The 17617-nt window shown below is 42.9% G+C and overlaps 1 protein-coding gene across 3 annotated transcripts in view; it reads left to right on the top strand.

Moving 5' to 3' along the window:
• Nrg4 (neuregulin 4) overlaps positions 1-17617 on the top strand; it is a 79875-nt gene that overhangs the window by 29515 nt on the left and 32743 nt on the right. For all 3 annotated transcript variants that reach the window (XM_076576315.1, XM_076576313.1, XM_042280969.2), the window contains one exon: positions 16040-16186. In XM_076576315.1, the coding sequence (XP_076432430.1) occupies positions 16040-16186 (147 nt within the window). The remainder of the gene's footprint in view (positions 1-16039; positions 16187-17617) is intronic.

The following is a 17617-nucleotide window of genomic DNA, read 5'->3' as shown; positions in this document are numbered from 1 at the left end:
GGAGAGAAGAGCGATGTGACAAATTTTGCTGACACAAGCCCAGGCTGATGCTGTTACAGCCCAAGTGTGGTCCTGCTGGGCTGCCCACTGTTATCCAACTGTCAGCATTTCTGTTCGGAACACGGTGTGCCTGAAAGAACTTACTGTAATTTACAGTCTGGAGTAAAAGCATGCTATTGTTTCTGAACTCCAACCGAGGACTGTTAACACAACAGGGAGGAAAATACGGGACCAATTGGAGATATTTGATTACATTTTTAGCTTTTTACGTGCTTAAAAAGAACTTGGCTATCTAAAACTTACAGAAATTTCAGAAAACAGAATAATTATTGTGCCTTCATCGATTTTTATGTAGATATTACTTTTTCAAATGTTCCATACATATGTGATATATTCCAGTTTTGTACATGCGTTTCAGAATTAAATGAGAATTTTGTGTAGTGTGTCAAAATTTGCATTGTTGGGCTGAGGTGTGACTCACGGGTAGAGCATGTCATTAACATGCATGAACTCTACATCCATCTCTGGCAACAACAAAAATCTTTGTGTTCTCTTTCTCCATTTTGTCATTTGTTTCTAACACATTTCCTACTTCAGTCATGCACACAATTGAGCACCTTGGTGTGCGGAGTGCTCCCGAAACAGTTCACTCACTGGACCACCCCAAGGTGGATGTGAGACTCCAGATGGCGGGAACTTATTTGGGGGCAGTTTTCCTTTCTCTTGTCACTCAGCTGTTTACTGCGTACCCAGGCCTGTGCTTGGGAACTCTCATCCTACAGACAGCCCAAGACAAATGGCTGCTGCTAGAGACCAGCTGTGAAGTAGCAGAAATGTACCTCTCTTGTCTCTTTTTAGGTAATGATTTTTCCCTTATAATGTGCATTTTTTTTTTTGAAAACCTCCAATTACCCTAAAGTATAAATGCCACCAAGTAGCTTAATGTCTTTCCCTAGCTGCACAGGTTCTGCAGGTGAATGGAGAGCAGAAGCCAAAGACGGCCCCAGCTCCGGTCCTCCCCGTAGATTTCATCAAGGCTGATGTGAGCTTTGTTGGGTCTATTCCCATTGGATTTTACCAGCCTACCACTTGGTTCTTCATAAAATAAATGGAACTTTTAATTGCCTTCTTGTTTGACATCCTTTTTAAAATTTACTTTTGAGATTTCTCTCCTGCCCATGGTGCGGTGTACATATAGCACAAAATTAACCTATAGAATAGATGGGAAGTAAACAAAACTTCAAAAGTTTGATTCTTTTAGTCTTTAAAAATCTTGACCCAGGGTCATTTGTTTTATCGTGACTTTTGTCTTCCTAAGTTCTCATGCGGTGTGTTCCTGAATGCTTGGATGTGGTTTTCTGAGCGTCCTCAGTCTGATGGCTAGAAACCTGTGAAATATTGTAAAATTCCCAAATACCATGGACAGTGTATATAGTCTCTGTCCCTTCTCCACTGGCAGCTCCGTCAGGGAGTAAGGATTTTCCAGGTTCTGGACTCCTTTAAAATATTTTTTTTGAAAAGGTAAAAGAGTAATCATACAAATATAAATGAACTTGTCAAAGATTTTAACTGGTTACTTAGGAAATCAATAAGATATTATAAACAGCTCAAAAATCCAAGCAGCAAATCCATGTAGAGATACTAGGAATTCTGAAAAGAACTTATAAATAGATACACAGTTGATCAATATTTGCAAGTAACTAATCAGTTGTGTCCCACCAGGTAAAATGTATTTGTGTTTCTGTAGAAAAGAGTCAGTTGCAATGGTACACATTGTCGACAGTCACAGACTTGTGAACGACCACACTGAGCAGACTCCCTTAGCCCATCCCCCGCTGACACCCAGTACTTCCTGTGAGAGTTCCTGTGGAGATAATTGATTATAGCTCAGGCTGGTTTTGAACTCTCTTGGTCTTCCTCCATCAGCTTCCCAAATGCTGGGATTATCAGTGTGTACCATTATGCCCAGCTCCCAGGAATCTTTTTATCATTGTTGTTGTTTTAACCCATTCCAAATTCTTTCATAATTTTTATAAACATCTTGTTTATAATCATAGTAATCTCAAAAGTTTTTTTTTTGTACTGCAGATTAAACTTAGAGCCTTGTTTACATGTGCGTAACTACTGAGGTATATCCCTATCCCCTTTAATTACATTGTATGTGTGTGTTTGTGCACATATGCGCATGTGTGCGTGTGTGCAAATATGTATGTTCCTGTGTGTGTATTCCTGTGTGTGTGCATGCCTGTGTGTGTTCCTGTGTGTGTGCATGCTTGTGTGTTTTTGTTTGTGTGTGCATGCATCATGTGTGTGCCCCCACACGCAGATGTCATGGTACATGGATGGAGACAGCAGGCAGGAGTCAGTTGTCTCCTTTTCCCATATGGGTTCCATATGTCTTTATCAGCCAAACTCTTTTGCTGTTTTTAAATTATTAATTTTTTTTAGGTCGGCAAACAAAGTCAGGTCTTGCTCTCCCATCCTCACATGTATGTTTTGTACTTTTTTCTCGGTTTTCCTCTCTCCCACTGCTTTCTCCTGAGCTCCCTAGGCCTCTCTGGCTGCTCCCCTTTCTTCTCAGTTAGCCCCGACTTCTGCTTTCCTGTCACATGAATTCTCTTCTCTCAGAATCCCTCCCCCATGCATGCACATGAGCAAGCACGCAGGCACACACACAAATGTTTGCTAATATATGCAGAACCTAGATTTATGTGTACCTAAGAGAACACTTATGATATTTAACTTTCTAGATCTGGCATGTTTTATTTAATATAATTATTTCGAATTCCATTTACTTTCCTGCAAATGTCATGATTTCATTTTTCTTTGTGGCTGCTCAAAATTCCATTGTGTGTATGTACTTTGTTTTGTCTGTCTGTCTTCTGATGCCTATCATCTAAACTGATTTTATTGCCTTGCTACTGTGAATAATGTAGCAATGGAATGGATATGCGTGTATCTTTGTAGTAGGGTGCATCGTTTCCAGGCGTGTGTCCAGGAGTGGTATGGCTGGGCGAGTGTACGGAAGTTGTATCTGTGGTTTCTTGAGGCCCCTCCTGCTGACTCTGTGGTGGCCACACGGCTACACTTTGAGCAGCAGTGAACAAGAATGCCTTCCCCACACCCTCATCGGCGTGTGCCATCAGTTGTTGTCTTGACATCTGAGCTCAAAGCAGCTGTAATTTGCATTTCCCTGATGGTTTAAGGATGTTGAACACTTGTTGAGTTCTTATTGACTATCTGTGCACCTTCTTTTGAGAATTATCTCTTCAGTTCATCAGCCCATTCATTGATTCGATGATTTGAGTTTCCGGTGTTTAATTTTTGCATATTTTAAGAAAGATTTTTAAAAGATTTACTTTTAGATTTTTAAAATTTTTATGTGAATGGGTATTTTGTCTGTAAGAATGTATATACACCACAAGCATGCCATGCCCCCTGAAACTGGAATTATAGATGGTTCTGAGCCACCACATGGGTCCTGGGAACTGAACCTGGATCCTCTGCAAGAGCAGCCAATGCTCTTAGCTGCTGAGCCATTTCTCCAACCCAGGTTTTTTGTTTCTGTTTTAAAAATCAAAAAGTAAACCTTTTTATTTTGAGATGGGTTTTTGATAATTTTGCCCAGGTCAGGCTAGTCTTGAACTTGTGATCATCTTTCCACAGTCCTTTCCGGTAGCTGGATTACAGCCTGTGCTGTGATGCTGTTACTCTTGGTCACAGACATTCTGGTGCAGGCTGCTGTGAGTGAGGACATGTTGATGCCACTGTGAATCTTAGCCACTCAGTAATGAATCTAGGAAGTTACAACACTCCCTTCACTCTGAGATATTTCATAAGGAGTCTTGGCACGGAGTTCCAAAGGCCTCTTGGCTGTCATGAGGTCAAGAAACCACGCCTAAGAAACTATCCCCCAGATTTCATGGGCAGTACTGAAGTGTAAGTGAATTCTTCTTGTCTCGGAATAACCTAGTTTCCCGAGAGTCTCAGCCTGGTAGCCAAGGACATTTTTCTCTTCAGGGCCTGTCAGCCAGGGACCAGGCCATTCGTACTGAGTAGGCTTGGTTGGATGTGAGATCTGCAAATAAGAACTGTAGTTCTATAGGAACAGACATTAGATAATTCAGCTCAAAATGAGGTAATTCAAGTATTCAGTTTTATCTTATAAATTCAATGCTTATCACATTTTTATAGGACATGAATACCTTCTGAAGAAAGATAATTTTTAATATAAAAAGAATATGGCATTAAAATACTAACAGTAATCTAACCAAGTGTCTACAACAATTGCCCCTCAGTGGCCATGCTGTCCCTGCTCTTCACGACTTGGGGTTACCAATCTGCTTTCCTAAGCTGTCTACTTCTAAAGTGCAGTGGCTCCTGGGAAATCCTGACTCAGCCCATTGGTTCTGAGGGAACATTCTATAAATACTGATCATCTTGGAATCTTGTTCCCAAGAATCTATTCTTTGAAGAATTAAGCCGTACCTGTCATTTATTTCCTGTGTGACTCAGAGCCTTGGCCAAGCATCAGATTAAACAGAAACTGCATTGGAGATGGCTCAGGAAGGAGAATGCTTGCGATGCAGTTTACTGTCTCTCTCAGTACCCGGGTAAAAGTCAGGTATTTGTAGCCCTAGTGCTGGGAGGCAGAGAGAAAGGGATCCTGGGAACTCACTGCCTGATCACTCTAGCCTAATTGATGAGCTCCTCCGCGTTCAGAAAATGCAGTGGAGAGTGATTAAAGAAAAGCATCCAACACCAACCTCTGGCCTATGCACACATGTGCCCAGGCACGTGAACATATGCATACACATATACCATGCACAAGAAAAGAAACACGAGACTTTTAGATGGCAGATAATGGCCTCCTATAACCAATAATATCACAATGGATAAGGGCAAAAATCTTTACTGGAGTGTATTGTGTAACTAGCTCACATGGGTTTTATCTGTATTTAGAACCTTTCATGGTAGCTGGGCATGGTGGTTCATAGCTGCTCAGGAGGGGGGACAGGAGGGTCACTCTAGCCCAGGTGTTCCAGAAAGGCATGATCCCATCTTAAAACAAACACGTAAATGCACAAACGTATGGAACAGAGGATGTTGAGAAATCTCCAAGAGTATCTAGAGACTTTAACTTGATGTGTTCCTATTCTAACTACCCATCTTTATTTTAATAATGTAAATGACAATGATTTTTAAGAGGTCTTTTTTGGGTATAAATGATATTTTGTTGTTGTTTTTTTCTGTATTTGAGATTCAATTTTAGGAAAGCAAAATTTAAAACTTAGTGAGGCGATTGGGGAACTTGCCTATAGTATCCCAGGTGCCTGAGAAAGAGTTCTTGGATGTCTCTTTCCTCAAAGGGACAACCAACATTTAAAATAAAAGTAGAAAGTGACAGTTATAAAGAGGCTGACTCACTGCCTCCCCCTCCCCTTCCCCCTCCCCCTCCCCCTCCCCCTCCTCCTCCTCCTCCTCTCCCTCCCTTCTTTTTGAGTTAATTTTCTCTTCCCATAAATAATCCAGAATGTAAAATCCAGCAGCAAGCACAGAAAAGCATCCTAGGTAGATGCTGAGTCATTGCTTTCTGGGCTGGTCCCTAAGAAGACAGACAACTTTCCATCCATTCTGAAAGCCCGGCTATCAGGGTACTGAGCACTGAGAACACACTTCATATGATACAAAAAAGAAATTCCCTAAACAAATCTTTTCATAGTCTAAAAACACTTTAGTGAGCCCTGGGCAGCAGTAGCTTAGTCATTGATGCTGAGGTGTTATTTATATGTGTAGTCAACATTCTTATTTCAAATGAATCAATAACCATTCTTCATTGTGTTTCAGTTTCCAATACCAGCAGTTCTGAGTCTAAGTTTACCACCATTGGCTTTGAGGTCAAGAAGCTGAGAACTGCTATTTTCAAAACTTCTTTAAAAACAGAAGTGTATGCACTCATGTGAGTCTCTGTCACAATTATTCCTGGTATAGTCTCCCTGCTCACATCAGCTATAACTTTTAACCAAGTAACTGATTTCTGTTTCACAAGGAAAACTAGGTTCAGGGTCATTTGGAACTGTCTAGCATAAGAGGCAATTTAGTAGACGTGCACAAGTCACAAACTCACGCATTGCACACTCTACATTCTACCTCTACACGCATCCTTTTAAATTTTTAATATTTTTTAACACTTCTTTATGTTATATGTGTGTGGGTATGTGAGTACATCCGGGTTCTACAGCTTCTGTGTGGAGATCAGGGCACAGCATGGAGGAGCTGCTTCTCTGCTTCCACCGCATGGGTTCTGGGGATGGAACTCACATCAGGCTTGCCAGCAAGTGCCTTTATCTGTGAGAGCCCGTTCTCCAGTTCCTCGTGGCTTTACCCAGCCGGTCCGCATAGAGGATGATCAGGACCACGGGCCTGAGTGCAGGTGTCTGAGATGGCCTGCACTTGGCTGTGCTGGGGGAGGAGGTCTTTTGCTCCACCCCTTGGAGTCTCTATAAAAACCGTGGGGCAGAGACAGTCAGGGCCCTCTTCATGATCTTACTAATGGGAAGCAAACTGTTAGCACAGGTGAACCACAACAGCTAACAACAAGACCCACAAAATAAGTGATAGAGAATGTGAAGTCCAGAATACGAGGGAACGGGCAGATCTGAAGCTCTGCTCCCTTGGATTCCTCTGAGTGCTGGGAGAAGATGCCCAGCACTCAGGCCCGGGGTGCAGGCTTCCCAGTACCTCCGTTCATCCCACTCTACCCAACAAGTCTACTGAGCATTTCAACGAATAGCCTCTAAAAGTTCTAAAAATTATAAAAGGAGAAAATCAGATTCTCACAAATAAAAAATGAGCATTGGTCAGAGGGATATTTGAGGAACTGCTTATTTACAAGGAGACCAGGAGGTGTTGCCACTGACTCAGAGGAAAATGAAATAATGTGCACACATGTGAGCTGACATGAAATTGATGTGGACCCATGCAGTGAACTGTCGTTGTATACCAAGCAAAATGCATTTGTATTCCGCTAAGGTTTGCGGTTTACAGAGCTGTAAAATAGCTGGAAGGTGAAAGTGCAGGTCTCTGTGGAGTCAGAGAACTCGGGAAGGATGTCTGCCATGGGCCTGGGAACCTTTTTTGTGGTTGATGTCAAAGTCTTCTTCTGAAGAACAATCTAGACAGGAGCCTTCTAGCCTCGGCATCTTGGTCCATTTAGACACAAAGGCAGCCAAGTAGAACTTCCAACCAGAGCGTTCTGAGTTGAAGGAGCAGGAGTGGAGGAGAGTTTTGGCTTCACCTGTGCCTACATCACCAGCCAGGCCAGGCCCTATGGGCGGCCCTGCTTTCCCCTCAGTCTTGTGACCTGTCCAGAGATCAGCTCAGAGACAGCCAGTACATGGTGTTCAGCTTTGCGACTGGAGGAAGTTAGCTTGGTGAAGCATTACCTGGTGAAGCAGTTACCCACTGGGACTTAGTAAGCCCTGGTTTCACCAGGACTCTGCCAAAGAGCAGATTGCTCACATGCGCACAAGATCCAACCAGAGCGGCTTCCTGCTTTGGGGACTTAGTCTGAGCTTGGTTTCCCACCTGTAGCAGTAATGATGCTGTGCTTGGGGGGGTACCAACCATTTGTCATGTGATTGTACAGAGATGGTTAGGAGATGGAGAAGAACAGACATGTAATCTGTGGAAGGCTAGTTATACAGAAATAAGATGAAGAGACCTACATCTACTGTGCTGCTGTATTTGACTTATCATCTCATTTAATTGCAGATTGTCTGTCCCAGCATTGCTGGACCCCGCCTGACTTAGTGTTCTATTTCTGTGAGGAGGGCACAGCAACTCTTATAAAAGAAGGAATTTAATCGGGGCTTGCTTATAGTTTCAGATGTTTAGTCTGTTATCATGGTGGGGAGCATGGCAGCATGAAGACAGGCCTGGTACTGCAGAAGGAGCTGAGAGGTCCACATCTGGATCAGTGGGCAGCAGGAAGAGAGAGAGACACTGGGCTTGGGTTGGGCTTTTGAAACCTCAAAGCCCACCCCTAGTGAGGCTTCTTCCAACAAGGCCACACCTACTCCTACAAGGCCACACCTACTCCAACAAGGCCACACCTACTCCAACAAGGCCACACCTACTAACCCTCTCTAGTAGGCCACTCCCTGATGACTAAGCATTTGAATACATGAGCCTATGGGGCCATTCTTATTCAGACAAACACACCACCCTGTGTTCTATCAAATTCTTTCCAAAGGGAATTTCAGAATTCTGTGAGTCACTTTATTAACCACAGAAAATGATAAGGTTTGCTTGAGGTCAGTTCTTAAGATAGGCTGGTTCTTAGATAAGATTTGGCCTTTGCAGCTCTAAATTTAGTAGAAGGTTGTATTTCAAGGAAAAAAATCAAAAATGCCTCTGATATTAAATACAGCAACATCCTTTTTGCTTTAGTCTTTGACACTATGCTGTAAGCTTTATTAAACATCTGGAATGAGGTTGATCTTCAGAACACCTTAATGGAGCAGAAATAACAGCCTGGACGCTTATAATAGAACAGATGCAAATGCATCCAGCAGCCGCTCCATTTATGCATTCTGTTAATGCTTTTTATTTTAGTAACCTTACTTCTGATTATAGACTCCCTCATTAGTGTTCTCAGCAGAAACAACGGATGCGTCTCTCTCGACCTCAGCGTTTAGAAGGAAACTTAAGAGCATAAATCTCCCGCCCCTCTGACTTGGACGGCACTTCTCTCACAGTGCAGGCCGTGGCTGAGAAGCAATGTGCACACGCCAGCTCCCTTTGCTCTATCACTTTTGCCAGCTGCGCTTGTCTTCCTGGTGTGCGTCAGGAGGAGCTGAAATCATCCTTTACCGCCGACTGGGGGCATCCCGCTGCTCTCTGAAGGCCGAGGGCTGGGAAAGGCAGTATGGGCCTTGCTTTTGTGTTTTTCTTACTGTTGCACAATGGCATCTGGATTTTGATTATCCCTTGGGTAACTGTTTATCATCCACCATCTCCTTTGGAGTACAGCGCCCCCCCCCAAAAAAAATGTCCATTCTCATCTGTAAGACTTAATTTCTACATGGAAATACTAGCGGCTGTGACTTTTACAGAGATCTAATGCTCAACTTCTTTTGTCAGGAAGTGAACTGATGCTGGCTTCTCTTTGTCTTATTCCAAGTTGGGTCATGGGATTTTCCCTGCAGCCTGGGAAGGTAAGATGCCAGCATGAACAGTGTGCATTTAAAACCGTGGTTTAAGGACTCCAGTCTTTCCAGATGTCCCTACTTGGTGGTTTTAATGAGCCCTTAAAAGACACGAACGGGAAAATCTCTATAGTTGGAAGGCCCACTTATATATTATTTGTTTTTAAATATATTTTACATATACTGAAAATATTACTTAAAGGAAAATGTGACAACAATTTTATATCTAAATGCTTTACATATGTATACATTTATATATGTATGTATATATACATATATATAAACATATAAAATCTCCAAGACATAAATGATGAAAAGTATGCACATATTTTTTTATTTGAGACTGAGTCTATGTAGCCCAGGATGGCTTCAAACTTCGAAGTGCTGCTGAAGCTACCCTTGAACTAACACAGGCTCTCTCCCTCTCTATTTTATGCATGGGTGTTTTATCCACATCCATCCCTATACCATGTGCAGTGCCTGAGGAAGCCAGAAGAGGGCATCAGAGACCCTGAAATGTAGTTACAGACGGTTGAGTGCCGTACCCTGACTGGGGTCCTGACTGGGGTCCTCTGGGAGAGCAGCTCCCTTCTCCGCTAAGGCATCTCCAGCCCCTCCCTTGAGCCCTTTACCCCTCCCCCATCCTGAATGATGCTATTGCGGGCATGTGCCACCATGCCTGGTATGTGAAGTTTTTAGTTTTAGTTTTACGTTATCTTCTGACCTTTTAAAAAAATAATACACTTTATTTGTGTTTGCAGGGGTGGGGGACTTTTAGGCTTTTCTCCCTGATCATATTTTTGAGGTAGGCAAAAGAGGGAGGACAGAGATGGAGACTTCAGTGGATTGTTTTGTCAGCATGGAGAAAGATGGCACCATTATGAAGCTCACAAACCAGAGTTTTGTCTCAGGACTCGTGGGAAACATGGTGTAGGCCCTTCTTCCAGAGTTCACCGGGGCAGACTGGCCCGTACACACTCCGGGATGAAGGTTGTGTTTACGGCCTATGGCTTCTCATGGCTTCTCACAGCCCTTCTGTATTTTATTGGGCTTTCGCTACTGTAAGCAAATATTTGAATCTTTCCATGTTTACTTACCCGATGTAACTTTCCCAGCGGCAAACGTGATGGTTCCCTGTGTGGCCTGTTCTGCCATTTCCGTTCAGATGTACCCTGAAATGCATCCCACATATGAGTGAGCTGGCTGACACTCAATCCTGAAAGAATCCAAGATTTGCTTTTTAGCTAGACTAAAACTGGGGTAACCCACTTGAAGTGCTCGTAATTATTGGTGCTTAACAGTGCCAAGGTTACACATTTGACATGAACAGCTATTTTTACAAGAGAGGGTATTAGCTGAACATCTCCAGGTGTAATCAAGCTGGTAAATGTTTAATGCATTTGTGGCACCAGGTAATGGAAGAGGCAAAGATTGCGAGCCAGTCATCTCTGAATTCTTGGCCTGTACAGATCCGGTTGGCATTGTACAGGATGTTTGTGTATCATACAGCTGTGGACTAAGTGGCTCCACGCCACGCTGTCAGTATGGCGTGAACTCTTGTAAAGATTTTATTTTTTGTTCTCATTTTTCATGAGTTTCAGGCTGAACTTGGATTGTCATAGAGAGTTGGTAAAGTGAGGTCAGCTCTGGGGGGGTCACAGTGTTGGTAAAGTGGGATCAGCTCTGGGGGTCACAGTGTTGGTGAAGTGGGGTCATCTCTGGGGGTCACAGTGTTGGTAAAGTGGGATCAGCTCTGGGGGTCACAGTGTTGGTGAAGTGGGGTCATCTCTGGGGGTCACAGTGTTGGTGAAGTGGGGTCATCTCTGGGGGTCACAGTGTTGGTGAAGTAGGGTCATCTTTGGGGGAGGTCATAGTTGAAGTGGGCTCAGCTCTGGGGGGTCACAGTGTTGGGAAGTGGGGTCATCTGGGGGTCACAGTGTTGGGAAGTAAGCTCAGCTCTGGTGGGGGTCACAGTGTTAGAATTTTTTCTTCCAGGATATCTCAGTCCAAGTGACATGGCTTTGGTGTCGGGTCTTCCTTTGTTAGTGACTCTGACAACATGGTTTTTGTTTTGGGGACGTGTAATAGTCGTGTGTTCATGGACCACTGTGCTCCCAGCTTTCTGCCTGGAGTCCAGCATTGGCATAACCGTGGCTTTTGTAAAGAGATTATCTGCATTCCTCTTTTACCTGTACGCTGCCCTGTAGCTTTGCTAGGTGTCTTGTTGGAGTGTGAACATTGCCAATGAAATAGTTAAGGCAGGAGATGGTACCTTGACTTTGTGTTTTAAAGCTTAAGTGACAACAGAAACAGAGGAGGAGTGGATGGGGGGCAGAGGGGAGGTGGGGGAGGGACTGGGAGGAGAGAAGGGCAGGGAAACCGTGGTTGGGATGTAAAACAAATACTTTAAAAAATCATAAAGCTTAAGCGCCATACACGGCAAGCAGGACGGGGGGAGGGTCAGGGAACTAACTAGCTTTTTCTTTTGTTTTTTTCAAGACAGGGTTTCTCTGTGTCGCTTTGGAGCCTGTCCTGGATCTCACTCTGTAGACCAGGCTGAACTCACAGAGATCCCTCCCAAGTGCTGGGATTAAAGGTGTGCACCACCACTGCCCGGCTCTAACTAGCTTTTTCTAGCCTGAAGTTCAGCGTTCAGTGTTTGGAACAGAGCAGCTCTGTTCATGATCTACAACTTCTTGGTTCTTTTTGTGTTTGTCTTGTTTTGAAAAAGGGTCACCCCCAAATATCCCAGGCTGGCCTTGAACTCACGCTAATCCTCCTGTGTCAGTCTCACAAATCAGTTTGGTTCCTTTACTCTTACTGAAGGCCTTCAGTATCGTGATAAATTCCCCTGAACACTGTAAAATGTGTGGTAGTTCATAGATGAACTTTCTCATGTCCCGTGCATTAAACATGGCTTCTGTGCTTACAGCGAAACTCTTGGTGCATCTAGAAGACCACGGTTCAGTATGGAATCTGAGTTTAGAAGGTTCTCAGGTCACTGGGCATTTGTACCCAATCTGGCATTCATCTTCAATTCCAGGAAAGTGTTTTAGCACTCGGTGTTTATCAGACTAGATGGCACAACCTCTTGGTACTTGGCAGCCTACACAGAAGTGAACCCCGGGAATACTTTAGCAAGAGTTACTTCCATAAAGACAGAGGCTGCTTAGCTCTGTGCAAACACTGTTGTAACCCTTGATCTGTGTTTTTCTTCAGCTCACACTAGCTCTGCTCCGAGCCTCTGTGTCTCCATTCCATCCTCCTCGACTCATGCTTGCTTGAAATCTAACATTTGTGTTATAACTGAGGCCATAACATTTTCATAAGTTAGCCAGAGCTTTGAGAGCTGTGTTCCCTTACTTATATGACAAATATCTGGAAAAATAAACTTCACTTGTAGGTTAGCAAAGCAGTGCAGTGTGTCTCGGCCTTTCTTGGGTTCTCATTTAACGAGGTGAAGAATAACAAGGGTTTTTTCCTTGATGATGTTTTGCTTAAATTTCCCATCAGTATTTACCTTCTCCCCAGATGTGGATGATGGAGAACGTCATCCATTGCTTCTCTCTCGTGCCTTTTCTGTCTCCTTCAATCCTCATCTGCTGACTGAACTTCTACACATGTCATTCCCAGACTGTACAGGGCTTCCTTTCAGTGGCTAAAATTTTCTTTTCTTTTTTAAATCATCTGTAAGGTATACATGTTAACTGAATTCTATTTAAATACAAAATAATTTTAAGGAAATCGTGAGGGAGTTTTTATTGTATTTTCATGCCTCTAGAGCCTACTTTTGGAGCAGAGTCTTATCTTGCGGAAACCTACCTCTTCCCTGTGTTTGTTTTGAACTGTGTGTGTTGGATGTAATGGGTCTGCTGGGTTACTCTCTAGGGTAGAACCTCACCAACTTCTCCCACCCACTGCCCCTTTTCACCTAAGACATTTCCTCCTGACCCTCATAGATAAGTATATAAAATAGCAATGCACACCAAGAATTTGTACTTCAAAACAATTCTTTGCTAAAATGATTTTTCCATTTGTTACTGATTAAAGCAAATTTACATATTAATGAGATGCTTGTACTTACTTATTTTTACAGATAGAATTAAGTCTTGGCTGGGTATTTGATACTGAATGCCATGAAGCATCTTCAACACTTATCACAACTGATGGCAACTTTGATCCTCGGTGTAGAGAATTCTTCTCTACCAAGATATGTAGTACAGAACAGTAGAAGCTTGTGTAGGGCCATTTCAGAAGTTATTGGAAATTCTGTCCTAATTAGGACAGAATCCCAAGCCAAAAGTCATTTAATTACCTTTCATAAAAAAGTTAGCAACTTAAATAGCAATTTTAAATTCAAATGTTCTAACAATACAATCCAAAGATACATTCGTTTGGTATGTTCGTGCTAAGGAACAACAGTAGGAAAATCTCGAAGCTCCTGTTTCCTGTAATTACTTGGTATCACAGAAAAACACAGCAGTTTATAACTTACAGTGATCTTACATAGAGCCTACGTGGAACAGGCAGCATCTGTCAGACATGCGCAGTGTAAAGTGTGTGTGTTGTGTGTTCAGAACGAAGCTGCGGAGACATGCTGCCTTGCGAGGACATGAACCTGTCAGAATCACCGTACATTCAGTTTAACTGCACATTGTGTTGGGGTGTTTGCATGTTCAGAAATCTTTTATTGTTGCCAAATTTTTTATAACCTTCATGCACTAAGTTATGTGACCTCCTACAGTGTTATGAACCATAGTTTATGACATGTATTCTGAAGAATGTTTTACTCATTCATTTATTTTATGTGTGTGAGTGATTTGTTCACATGTCTGCCTATCTGTACCATGTGCATGCCTGGTGCCTGCAGAGGCCAAAAGAAGGTATTAGATCCCCAAGCTGTGAGCCTCCGTATGAGTACTGGGAGTTGAACCCAGGTCCTCTGGAAGAGCAGTCAGTGCTCTTAACCACTGAGACATCTCTCCAGCCCAAGAAAAAATAGTATTTTAATGTTTACACTGTAAGTAATTATAAGTTTGTCCCCCAAATATCTCTCACTTGGTGTGTCAGTTTGTCCCTCGTCTCTTGTCCTTCTGTCCCTTTTCCTTGTGTCCACAAACCGATCTTTGTAGTCATGTCAGAGAACCGCTGTACTGCCTAAAGCCCCTGTGAAGTCAACAGCCACAACCCCCTGCTTCATCAGGGAGACATGAGGCTCAGAAAACATCTGCTGTTTGGTCAGCTGAAATTCACTCCATGTACTCAATCTTAATGTTCTTCCTCTTATTTATACGTAGGCTATTAGTTATCCTGTCACGTTAGTTGTTAAAACCAGTCATTGGTTCACATATAATTGTCCAGGCCTGTTGTCCTGATTAGTATAATGTGGGAGGCAGAGAGAACAAATTTGTAATACATGCCTAATCTGGAAAAAGGTGAGGAGGAAAATTAATTTTGCAAAATCACTCTATTTTTTTTTTTGGTTAAAACATAGCTTAAAGTGCGTATGCATGTGTGTATACATATACACACTCATTTTTTCATAGCATTATTATTATATATACTTTGTGAATTTCTTACATAACTTCCTGAGTTACTTTATAAATAAATGTTCACACTGAAAAGAAAAAAAATTAGGTTTTTTCAGATAGAGTTTCACACTCCAGCCTGGGCTGACCTAAAGCTCGTCAAATATCCCTCAAATTTTAGTTGCTCCTCCTGCCTCACTGGCCATGTGCTGGGACTACAGATGTGTGCCACCATTTCCAGCTAATATTTGTATTTACATTTGACGATACCATAAACTGATGGGATGCCAAACAGCATAATTCTTGTTATATTAATCCTTTGAACATGTTGACAGGGAAAAGGCGCTGGCTGCTTCCACCAGACTGCTTCTTTGTGGTGTCCTTTGCTGTTTCAGGTTGTCTCTGAAGGAAAATAGAAATGCTGTTAGTCATATAAGGTTGACACACGTTCAAGAAGGCATTGTTGAACGGTAGGGAAGGGATGTGATATTAAGTAACTCTGGGTTTGGAAGAAATAATAATTTTTTTAAAGATTTATTTATTTATTATGTACACAGTGTTCTGCCTGCATGTTTGGTGAATGCCAGAAGAGGGCACCAGATCTCATTACAGATGGTTGTGAGCCACCATGTGGTTGCTGAGAATTGAACTCAGGGCTTCTGGAAGAGCAGCCAGTGCTCTTAACCTCGGAGCCATCTCTCCAGCCCCGAAATAATAATTTTGAGGAACAGTTGCATTCATTTACACATCTGTGGAAAATATAATAAGTTGCAGATGACTTTGAGTTATATGCAGACAGTTACACCGTTGAAGATGCACACTTTAAGCCCGGGTGGCATGCACCTGCAGTCCCAGCTACTTGGGAAGCTGAGGCAGAAGGATCACTTGAGCCAGGGGGTGGAGGACAACGGGAACAGCCCTGTAAGCCACATCTGCAAAAGTTGTGAGGGAGAGAAGCCAAACCCAGAAGGCACCGACGCTGTCCGCACATGGAGTCTGAATACCACCCAGTTCCTCTAGATTCTAAGCTGCTGAAGAACTCTAAAAGGGAGGGAGGGAGGGAGGGAGGGAGGGAGGGAGGGAGGGAGGGAGGGAGGGAGGGAGGGAGGGAGGATGGAAGGATGGGTAAATAGCGCCTTTGTCTGCACCCGTGGCTCTATGGGCTTCGCTTGAAGCCTGTCCCCTCCACATTCACAATCTGAGAAGTAGAGGCCTTTTCCCTTCATTCCAGCTGGGGCCCTTGTGTGGTCCACATCCGTGTATGGAACAGATTCGATCTTTATCTGAACTTTTACCCTTCAGGTGCATTGAGAATTATACGGGAGCTCGTTGTGAAGAGGTTTTTCTCCCCAGTGCCAGCAGCCAAAGCAAAAGTAACCTGTCGGCAGCTTTCGTGGCCCTGGTGATCCTCGTCACGCTCACCCTCGCAGCGCTCTGCTTTCTGTGCAGGTAACTGAAGGGGAAGAGACCCTCACAGAGAAGAAAGTAATGGGCAGCAGCCTCCAAGTAACCAGCACACTCTTTACTTCTAGATGTTTCTCCAGATACTGCTTTATGCTGGCATTCTCTCTCTAGCACAATTTTGTTATAAACCAATGAGTCATTTTAAAAGCATCTTAAGCAACTCAACCTGTTGCCTGTCACCGATGTCATCATTTGCCATGGTGGCTCTAAGCTAGGTGAACCCACACTCGCTACAGAAATCATCTTTATGTCACACATCCAAGATTACTTGCATTGATTCCTTTTTTATTGCTCTTCAATGTTTTTGAATTTTTTTTAAAAAGTGACTATGAAATTAAGTTTAGTAGTTATTTTGTATTAACTAATAAGTATGAAACATGCATTGGTTACTCTCATATGGTTATGAAAATGGGGTTGATGATGGTCATCATAAGACAATCCAAGGTGGCTTGAGAAGTTAATATTCCAAGAATAACATGTAGATAAAATAATATTTCATAAACCTTGGTTAAAATTTGGAGGGTCTTTGGCTCTTTTAAAATGTGCATAATTATGTGTTTTATTTCAAAGTATCATTTAAGCAACCCAGTAGATCTTATCTAATTGTTGCATCTGAGTACTTGAGATACAAAAGCTTACGGGCCCATCGCATCAGATTGTGTTTACCATGTGATCTGCTGCTCCTATGTCCCCTTCCCCAGTGTGACTTTGCCGCTCAACCAGCAAGAGTTAGACTTTAAGGCTGGGGCTGTGTAGTTCAGTGATAGTGTGCTCGTCTGGCAGGCATGAGGTTCTAGATTCAAGCCATTGAATTGTGATAAGAAACAGTTTATTTCTCTAGACAGGCACCGTATGATTGCTCCAGTCATGGGTATCGGGTAAATGATACAGTTAAGAACACAGCCTTTAAATGGGCTAAAAGCTCCCTCTTAGAATTGTAGCTTGAGTTTTCCTGCCTGACCCACAGTCAGGACAAATCTCTGTCACCCGCCAGTCTCACAGCTGCTCAGACCCAACCAAGTAAACACAGAGACTTATATTGTTTCAACTGTTTGGCCTAATGGCTCAGGCTTCTAGCTATCTAGTTCTTACATCTCAAATTAATCCATTTCTATAAATCTATACCTTGCCACATGGCTCATGGCTTACCGGTATCTTCACATGCTGCTTGTCATGGCAGTGGCTGGCAGTGTCTCTCTCTGTCTTCCTGTTCTCTCAATTCTCCTCTCTGTTAGTCCATCCTATACTTGCTGCCTGGCCACTGGCCAATCAGTGTTTTATTTATTGACCAATCAGAGCAATTTGACATACAGACCATCCCACAGCATAGAATTATCCAGAATCTTATAAGAAAGATTAAAGAGCCATAGCTGGACTCCCAGCAGCAACTGCTAGCCATCTGAATGAGGCTCCCTA

This window comes from Peromyscus maniculatus, chromosome 7, assembly GCF_049852395.1.
Source record: "Peromyscus maniculatus bairdii isolate BWxNUB_F1_BW_parent chromosome 7, HU_Pman_BW_mat_3.1, whole genome shotgun sequence".
NCBI classification, from domain to species: Eukaryota; Metazoa; Chordata; class Mammalia; order Rodentia; family Cricetidae; genus Peromyscus; species Peromyscus maniculatus.
The sequence above is the reverse complement of the archived record's forward strand: the minus strand, read 5'-3'. Positions and strand labels throughout refer to the sequence as shown.